This window comes from Salmo salar, chromosome ssa16 (genome assembly GCF_905237065.1).
Source record: "Salmo salar chromosome ssa16, Ssal_v3.1, whole genome shotgun sequence".
Taxonomy (NCBI): Eukaryota; Metazoa; Chordata; class Actinopteri; order Salmoniformes; family Salmonidae; genus Salmo; species Salmo salar.
In genome coordinates this window covers 86,010,771-86,023,270 of record NC_059457.1, presented here as the reverse complement: position 1 = coordinate 86,023,270, position 12,500 = coordinate 86,010,771, and the positions used below count along the sequence as shown (strand labels likewise).

General features: G+C 44.4%; 1 protein-coding gene across 1 annotated transcript in view; it reads left to right on the top strand.

Annotated features, from left to right (window-relative positions):
- LOC106574831 (vacuolar protein sorting-associated protein 8 homolog) overlaps nt 1–12,500 on the top strand; it is a 157,405-nt gene that overhangs the window by 73,787 nt on the left and 71,118 nt on the right. The window contains 3 exon segments of the mRNA XM_045698361.1: nt 213–264; nt 420–462; nt 572–644. Of these exon segments, the coding sequence (XP_045554317.1) occupies nt 213–264; nt 420–462; nt 572–644 (168 nt within the window).

Genomic DNA, 12,500 nt, shown 5'->3' with positions numbered 1-12,500 from the left:
AACTAAAAGGAATCTAAAAGAAATGAAAGAAGCCCTAAGGCTGCTGGGAAAATCCTTTTGAAATATGAGACGATGTGTCACAAAGAATCCTGATAAAGAAATGCTGTAGTGCTACGGCTACAGCCTAGGGACAAACTGTCAGAGAGAGTAGAGTTTTTAATCAAAGGAGATGTATGAACTTGACCCCTGAGGTTTCTCTTCCTGTGTTTCAGAAACTCTTTCAGGTCATCGGCCCCCCGCTGAGAGAAGGCAAGGCCCTCACAGGTAGGCACTGATTCCATGATTCATTCAACACCAGCCTAGAGTTCTCAGTGGGAGTAAAGGCAGAAATAAACCTCTCAGAAATAAGATTTGTAGTTTTTCAACATGTCTAATACCTAATAAATAACTCAGAAGATTTGTCTATTTCTGCCTGACAGATGAACAGGTGGTGATGGGTAACAAGCTGCTCGTTTATATCAGGTACAGTCACACCTAAACATCCTGTCTCTCTATATCTCTCTTTCTATCTCTCTGTCTCTCTCTGTCTTTCTCTCTGACACACAGTAATGTATTTCCTTTGTCCCCTCAGCTGCTCTCTGGCAGGCCGGGCCTATCCACTAGGAGACATCCCAGAGGACCTGGTGTCTCAAGTCAAGAACCAGGTACTTGTGTGTATCAGGGACAGATTCCTGGAATGGTTCCCCTCTTTGTGACAGACCTCTACATCCCCCATGTTGCTGTAAGGAGTGTTAATGAGGTATTCTCCTATTGCTGTAAGGAGTGTTAATGAGGTATTCTCCTATTGCTGTAAGGAGTGTTAATGAGGTATTCTCCTGTTGCTGTAAGGAGTGTTAATGAGGTATTCTCCTCTCTGTTGCTGTAAGGAGTGTTAATGAGGTATTCTCCTCTCTGTGTTGCTGTAAGGAGTGTTAATGAGGTATTCTCCTCTCTGTGTTGCTGTAAGGAGTGTTAATGAGGTATTCTCCTGTTGCTGTAAGGAGTGTTAATGAGGTATTCTCCTGTTGCTGTAAGGAGTGTTAATGAGGTATTCTCCTCTCTCTGTGTTGCTGTAAGGAGTGTTAATGAGGTATTGTCCTCACTCCGTGCTGCTGTAAGGAGTGTTAATGAGGTATTCTCCTCTCTGTGTTGCTGTAAGGGGTGTGTTAATGAGGTATTCTCCTCTCTCTGTGTTGCTGTAAGGGGTGTGTTAATGAGGTATTCTCCCCTCTCGGTGTTGCTGTAAGGAGTGTTAATGAGGTATTCTCTCTCCCCTCTCTGTAGTTCTTTAAAGGACTGATTAGGGTGGTGGGAGAACATTGGACACAGTAACACACACACTGACAGTGACACACACACACGCTAACAGTAACACACACGCTAACAGTAACACACACGCTAACAGTAACACACACACACGCTAACAATAACATACACACACGCTAACAGTAACACACACACTGACAGTGACACACACACACGCTAACAGTAACACACACGCTAACAGTAACACACACACACGCTAACAGTAACACACACACACGCTAACAGTAACACACACACACACACGCTAACAGTAACACACACACACACGCTAACAGTAACACACACACGCTAACAGTAACACACATGCTAACAGTAACACACACACACACGCTAACAGTAACACACACACACACGCTAACAGTAACACACACACGCTAACAGTAACACACACACACACGCTAACAGTAACACACATGCTAACAGTAACACACACACACACGCTAACAGTAACACACACACACACACACACACACACACACGCTAACAGTAACACACACACACACACACGCTAACAGTAACACACACACACACACACACGCTAACAGTAACACACATACACGCTAACAGTAACACACACACACGCTAACAGTAACACACACACTGACAGTAACACACACACTAACAGTAACACACACACACGCTAACAGTAACACGCACACACGCTAACAGTAGCACACACACACACACACACGCTAACAGTAACACACACACACGCTAACAGTAACACACGCTAACAGTAACACACACACACACGCTAACAGTAACACACACACTGACAGTAACACACACACTGACAGTAACACACACACTAACAGTAACACACACACACGCTGACAGTAACACACACACACACACACTGACAGTAACACACACACTGACAGTAACACACACACACTAACAGTAACACACACTGACAGTAACACACACACACACACGCTGACAGTAACACACACACACACGCTGACAGTAACACACACACTGACAGTAACACACACGCTAACAGTAACACACACGCTAACAGTAACACACACGCTAACAGTAACACACGCACACGCTAACAGTAACACACGCACACGCTAACAGTAACACACACACACGCTAACAGTAACACACACACACACACACACACGCTAACAGTAACACACACACACACACGCTAACAGTAACACACACACACATGCTAACAGTAACACACACACTGACAGTAACACACACGCTGACAGTAACACACACGCTAACAATAACACACACGCTAACAGTAACACACACGCTAACAGTAACACACACACGCTAACAGTAACACACACACGCTAACAGTAACACACACACACACGCTAACAGTAACACACGCACACGCTAACAGTAACACACACACACGCTAACAGTAACACACACACACACACACACGCTAACAGTAACACACACACACTGACAGTAACACACACACACACTGACAGTAACACACACACACACTGACAGTAACACACACACACGCTAACAGTAGCACACACACACGCTAACAGTAGCACACACACACGCTAACAGTAGCACACACACACACGCTAACAGTAGCACACACACACACACACACACACACACACACACACTAACAGTAACACACACACAAACACACACGCTAACAGTAACACACACACACACACGCTAACAGTAACACACACACACACGCTAACAGTAACACACACGCTAACAGTAACACACACACTGACAGTAACACACACGCTAACAGTAACACACACGCTAACAGTAACACACACGCTAACAGTAACACACGCACACGCTAACAGTAACACACGCACACGCTAACAGTAACACACACACACGCTAACAGTAACACACACACACACACACACACGCTAACAGTAACACACACACACACACGCTAACAGTAACACACACACACATGCTAACAGTAACACACACACTGACAGTAACACACACGCTGACAGTAACACACACGCTAACAATAACACACACGCTAACAGTAACACACACACACGCTAACAGTAACACACACACGCTAACAGTAACACACACACACACGCTAACAGTAACACACGCACACGCTAACAGTAACACACACACACGCTAACAGTAACACACACACACACACACACGCTAACAGTAACACACACACACTGACAGTAACACACACACACACTGACAGTAACACACACACACACTGACAGTAACACACACACACGCTAACAGTAACACACACACACGCTAACAGTAGCACACACACACGCTAACAGTAGCACACACACACACGCTAACAGTAGCACACACACACACACACACACACACACACACACACACTAACAGTAACACACACACAAACACACACGCTAACAGTAACACACACACACACACGCTAACAGTAACACACACACACACGCTAACAGTAACACACACGCTAACAGTAACACACACACACACACACACGCTAACAGTAACACACACACACGCTAACAGTAACACACACACACGCTAACAGTAACACACACACACACGCTAACAGTAACACACACACACGCTAACAGTAACACACACACACGCTAACAGTAACACACACACACGCTAACAGTAACACACACACTGACAGTAACACACACACTGACAGTAACACACACACTGACAGTAACACACACTGACAGTAACACACACACACACGCTAACAGTAACACACACGCTAACAGTAACACACACACATTAACAGTAACACACACACGCTAACAGTAACACACACACACGCTAACAGTAACACACACACACGCTAACAGTAACACACACACACGCTAACAGTAACACACACACACGCTAACAGTAACACACACACACACGCTAACAGTAACACACACACACGCTAACAGTAACACACACACACGCTAACAGTAACACACACACACCGCTAACAGTAACACACACACACACAGCTAACAGTAACACACACACACGCTAACAGTAACACACACACACGCTAACAGTAACATACACACACACACGCTAACAGTAACACACACACACACACGCTAACAGTAACACACACACACACGCTAACAGTAACACACACACACACGCTAACAGTAACACACACACACGCTAACAGTAACACACACACACACGCTAACAGTAACACACACACACACGCTAACAGTAACACACACACACACGCTAACAGTAACACACACACGCTAACAGTAACACACACACACACCCGCTAACAGTAACACACACACACACACACACACACACACACGCTAACAGTAACACACACACACACACACGCTAACAGTAACACACACACACACACACGCTAACAGTAACACACACACACACACACGCTAACAGTAACACACACACACACGCTAACAGTAACACACACACACACGCTAACAGTAACACACACACACGCTAACAGTAACACACACACACACACGCTAACAGTAACACACACACACGCTAACAGTAACACACACACACGCTAACAGTAACACACACACACGCAAACAGTAACACACACACACACACGCTAACAGTAACACACACACACACACGCTAACAGTAACACACACACACACACGCTAACAGTAACACACACACACACACACGCTAACAGTAACACACACACACACGCTAACACTAACACACACACACCTGCTAACACTAACACACACACACACGCTAACAGTAACACACACACACGCTAACAGTAACACACACACACGCTAACAGTAACACACACACACACACGCTAACAGTAACACACACACACACACACGCTAACAGTAACACACACACACGCTAACAGTAACACACACACACACACGCTAACAGTAACACACACACACACACGCTAACAGTAACACACACACACACGCTAACAGTAACACACACACACACGCTAACAGTAACACACACACACGCTAACAGTAACACACAAACACACACACGCTAACAGTAACACACACACACTAACAGTAACACACACACGCTAACAGTAACACACACACACACACACGCTAACAGTAACACACACACACTCTAACAGTAACACACACACACGCTAACAGTAACACACACACACGCAAACAGTAACACACACACACACACGCTAACAGTAACACACACACACACACGCTAACAGTAACACACACACACACACGCTAACAGTAACACACACACACACACACGCTAACAGTAACACACACACACACGCTAACAGTAACACACACACACATGCTAACAGTAACACACACACACACGCTAACAGTAACACACACACACGCTAACAGTAACACACACACACGCTCACAGTAACACACACACACACACGCTAACAGTCACACACACACACACACACGCTAACAGTAACACACACACACGCTAACAGTAACACACACACACACACGCTAACAGTAACACACACACACACACGCTAACAGTAACACACACACACACGCTAACAGTAACACACACACACACGCTAACAGTAACACACACACACGCTAACAGTAACACACAAACACACACACGCTAACAGTAACACACACACACTAACAGTAACACACACACGCTAACAGTAACACACACACACACACACGCTAACAGTAACACACACACACGCTAACAGTAACACACACACGCTAACAGTAACACACACACACACGCTAACAGTAACACACACACACACGCTAACAGTAACACACACACACGCTAACAGTAACACACACACACACACGCTAACAGTAACACACACACACACACACGCTAACAGTAACACACACACACACACACGCTAACAGTAACACACACACACATGCTAACAGTAACACACACACACACGCTAACAGTAACACACACACACGCTAACAGTAACACACACACACGCTAACAGTAACACACACACACACACGCTAACAGTAACACACACACACACACGCTAACAGTAACACACACACACACACGCTAACAGTAACACACACACACACACGCTAACAGTAACACACACACACACACGCTAACAGTAACACACACACACACACGCTAACAGTAACACACACACACACGCTAACAGTAACACACACACACACGCTAACAGTAACACACACACACGCTAACAGTAACACACACACGCTAACAGTAACACACACACACACACACGCTAACAGTAACACACACACACGCTAACAGTAACACACACACGCTAACAGTAACACACACACACACGCTAACAGTAACACACACACTAACAGTAACACACACACACGCTAACAGTAACACACACACACGCTAACAGTAACACACACACACGCTAACAGTAACACACACACACGCTAACAGTAACACACACACACGCTAACAGTAACACACACACACACACGCTAACAGTAACACACACACACACACGCTAACAGTAACACACACACACACACGCTAACAGTAACACACACACACACGCTAACAGTAACACACACACACACGCTAACAGTAACACACACACACGCTAACAGTAACACACACACACACACCGCTAACAGTAACACACACACACGCTAACAGTAACACACACACGCTAACAGTAACACACACACACACGCTAACAGTAACACACACACTAACAGTAACACACACACACGCTAACAGTAACACACACACACGCTAACAGTAACACACACACACGCTAACAGTAACACACACACACTCTAACACTAACACACACACACACGCTAACACTAACACACACACACACACACGCTAACAGTAACACACACACACGCTAACAGTAACACACACACACACACGCTAACAGTAACACACACACACACACTCTAACAGTAACACACACACACACGCTAACAGTAACACACACACACACGCTAACAGTAACACACACACACGCTAACAGTAACACACAAACACACACACGCTAACAGTAACACACACACACTAACAGTAACACACACACGCTCACAGTAACACACACACACACACACGCTAACAGTAACACACACACACTCTAACACTAACACACACACGCTAACAGTAACACACACACACACGCTAACAGTAACACACACACACACGCTAACAGTAACACACACACACGCTAACAGTAACACACACACACGCTAACAGTAACACACACACACACACACGCTAACAGTAACACACACACACACACACGCTAACAGTAACACACACACACACACACGCTAACAGTAACACACACACACACGCTAACAGTAACACACACACACACGCTAACAGTAACACACACACACGCTAACAGTAACACACACACACGCTAACAGTAACACACACACACACACGCTAACAGTAACACACACACACACACGCTAACAGTAACACACACACACACCGCTAACAGTAACACACACACACACACGCTAACAGTAACACACACACACACACGCTAACAGTAACACACACACACACACGCTAACAGTAACACACACACACACGCTAACAGTAACACACACACACACGCTAACAGTAACACACACACACGCTAACAGTAACACACACACGCTAACAGTAACACACACACACACACACGCTAACAGTAACACACACACACGCTAACAGTAACACACACACGCTAACAGTAACACACACACACACGCTAACAGTAACACACACACTAACAGTAACACACACACACGCTAACAGTAACACACACACACGCTAACAGTAACACACACACACACTAACAGTAACACACACACACGCTAACAGTAACACACACACACACACGCTAACAGTAACACACACACACACACGCTAACAGTAACACACACACACACACGCTAACAGTAACACACACACACACGCTAACAGTAACACACACACACACGCTAACAGTAACACACACACACGCTAACAGTAACACACACACGCTAACAGTAACACACACACACACACACGCTAACAGTAACACACACACACGCTAACAGTAACACACACACGCTAACAGTAACACACACACGCTAACAGTAACACACACACACACGCTAACAGTAACACACACACTAACAGTAACACACACACACGCTAACAGTAACACACACACACGCTAACAGTAACACACACACACGCTAACAGTAACACACACACACGCTAACAGTAACACACACACACTAACAGTAACACACACACACGCTAACAGTAACACACACACACACACACGCTAACAGTAACACACACACACGCTAACAGTAACACACACACGCTAACAGTAACACACACACACACACACGCTAACAGTAACACACACACACTAACAGTAACACACACACACGCTAACAGTAACACACACACACACACACGCTAACAGTAACACACACACACGCTAACAGTAACACACACACACACGCTAACAGTAACACACACACACGCTAACAGTAACACACACACACGCTAACAGTAACACACACACACGCTAACAGTAACACACACACACGCTAACAGTAACACACACACACGCTAACAGTAACACACACACACGCTAACAGTAACACACACACACGTAACAGTAACACACACACACGCTAACAGTAACACACACACACACACACGCTAACAGTAACACACACACACGCTAACAGTAACACACACACGCTAACAGTAACACACACACACACACACGCTAACAGTAACACACACACACACGCTAACAGTAACACACACACACACACACGCTAACAGTAACACACACACACGCTAACAGTAACACACACACACGCTAACAGTAACACACACACACGCTAACAGTAACACACACACACGCTAACAGTAACACACACACACGCTAACAGTAACACACACACACGCTAACAGTAACACACACACACGCTAACAGTAACACACACACACACACACGCTAACAGTAACACACACACACGCTAACAGTAACACACACACACGCTAACAGTAACACACACACGCTAACAGTAACACACACACACGCTAACAGTAACACACACACACGCTAACAGTAACACACACACACGCTAACAGTAACACACACACACGCTGACAGTAACACACACACACGCTAACAGTAACACACACACACACACGCTAACAGTAACACACACACACACACGCTAACAGTAACACACACACACACACGCTAACAGTAACACACACACACGCTAACAGTAACACACACACACACACACACGCTAACAGTAACACACACACACGCTAACAGTAACACACACACACACACGCTAACAGTAACACACACACACGCTAACAGTAACACACACACGCTAACAGTAACACACACACACACGCTAACAGTAACACACACACACACGCTAACAGTAACACACACACACGCTAACAGTAACACACACACACTCTAACAGTAACACACACACACACGCTAACAGTAACACACACACACACGCTAACAGTAACACACACACACACGCTAACAGTAACACACACACACACACGCTAACAGTAACACACACACACACACGCTAACAGTAACACACACACACACACGCTAACAGTAACACACACACCGCTAACAGTAACACACACACGCTAACAGTAACACACACACGCTAACAGTAACACACACACACACTAACAGTAACACACACACACACACACACACACGCTAACAGTAACACACACACACACACACACGCTAACAGTAACACACACACACGCTAACAGTAACACACACACACGCTAACAGTAACACACACACACACGCTAACAGTAACACACACACACACACGCTAACAGTAACACACACACACACACGCTAACAGTAACACACACACACTAACAGTAACACACACACGCTAACAGTAACACACACGCTAACAGTAACACACACACACTAACAGTAACACACACACTAACAGTAACACACACACACACACACACACACACACACACACACACACACCGCTAACAGTAACACACACACACACACACACGCTAACAGTAACACACACACACACACACGCTAACAGTAACACACACACACACACGCTAACAGTAACACACACACACGCTAACAGTAACACACACACACGCTAACAGTAACACACACACACGCTAACAGTAACACACATACTGACAGTAACACACACTGACAGACACTGACAGTAACACACAGTAACAGACACTGACAGTAACACACAGTAACAGACACTGACAGTAACACACAGTAACACACACTGACAGTAACACACACACTGACAGACACTGACAGTAACACACACTGACAGTAACACACACTGACAGTAACACACAGTAACAGTAACACACAGTAACACAGTAACACACAGTAACAGTAACACACAGTAACACACAGTAACAGTAACACACAGTAACACGCAGTAACAGAAACAGTAACACGCAGTAACAGAAACAGTAACACACAGTAACAGTAACACACAGTAACAGTAACACACAGTAACAGTAACGCAGTCACAGTAACGCAGTCACAGTAACAGTAACACAGTAACACACAGTAACAGTAACACACAGTAACAGTGTAACACAGTAACAGTGTAACACAGTAACAGTAACACAGTAACAGTAACACACAGTAACACACAGTAACAGTTACACACAGTAACACAGTAACACAGTAACACACAGTAACACAGTAACAGTAACACAATAACAGTAACACAGTAACACAGTCACAGTAACACGGTAACAGTAACACACAGTAACACAGTAACAGTAACACAGTAACAGTAACAGTGCTGTCATGCTTCCTCCTCAGTAGAGCTAAATGGTAAATGGGTTTAGATAGCAGCAGAACTGACAGGTCTGTTTGTCCCCAACAGGGAAGCATTTAGTGGGATAAACTGTGCTGCTGAGGGAATGATGCTTTCAGGCTTTGGGAATGCTGTTGTGATGGGGTGGGTGTACGAGTGTGTTTGTGTGAGAGGGTGTGTGTATGAGTGTGTTTGTATGAATGTGTGTGTGTCTGAGTGTGTGAGACCATGCCTGCTTGCTTTGGCCATATGGATGTGTATAATGACATCAGGTCAGGGTGAAGTAGAGAACATGATGTGTGGTGTTTAATGTGTTGTATTGTATAATGACATCAGGTCAGGGTGAAGTAGAGAACATGATGTGTGGTGTTTAATGTGTTGTATTGTATAATGACATCAGGTCAGGGTGAAGTAGAGAACATGATGTGTGGTGTTTAATGTGTTGTATTGTATAATGACATCAGGTCAGGGGTGAAGTAGAGAACATGATGTGTGGTGTTTAATGTGTTGTATTGTATAATGACATCAGGTCAGGGTGAAGTAGAGAACATGATGTGTGGTGTTTAATGTGTTGTATTGTATAATGACATCAGGTCAGGGTGAAGTAGAGAACATGATGTGTGGTGTTTAATGTGTTGTATTGTATAATGACATCAGGTCAGGGTGAAGTAGAGAACATGATGTGTGGTGTTTAATGTGTTGTATTGTATAATGACATCAGGTCAGGGTGAAGTAGAGAACATGATGTGTGGTGTTTAATGTGTTGTATTGTATAATGACATCAGGTCAGGGTGAAGTAGAGAACATGATGTGTGGTGTTTAATGTGTTGTATTGTATAATGACATCAGGTCAGGGTGAAGTAGAGAACATGATGTGTGGTGTTTAATGTGTTGTATTGTATAATAACATCAGGTCAGGGTGAAGTAGAGAACATGATGTGTGGTGTTTAATGTGTTGTATTGTATAATGACATCAGGTCAGGGTGAAGTAGAGAACATGATGTGTGGTGTTTAATGTGTTGTATTGTATAATGACATCAGGTCAGGGTGAAGTAGAGAACATGATGTGTGGTGTTTAATGTGTTGTATTGTATAATGACATCAGGTCAGGGTGAAGTAGAGAACATGATGTGTGGTGTTTAATGTGTTATATTGTATAATGACATCAGGTCAGGGTGAAGTAGAGAACATGATGTGTGGTGTTTAATGTGTTGTATTGTATAATGACATCATGTCAGGGTGAAGTAGAGAACATGATGTGTGGTGTTTAATGTGTTGTATTGTATAATGACATCAGGTCAGGGGTGAAGTAGAGAACATGATGTGTGGTGTTTAATGTGTTGTATTGTATAATGACATCAGGTCAGGGTGAAGTAGAGAACATGATGTGTGGTGTTT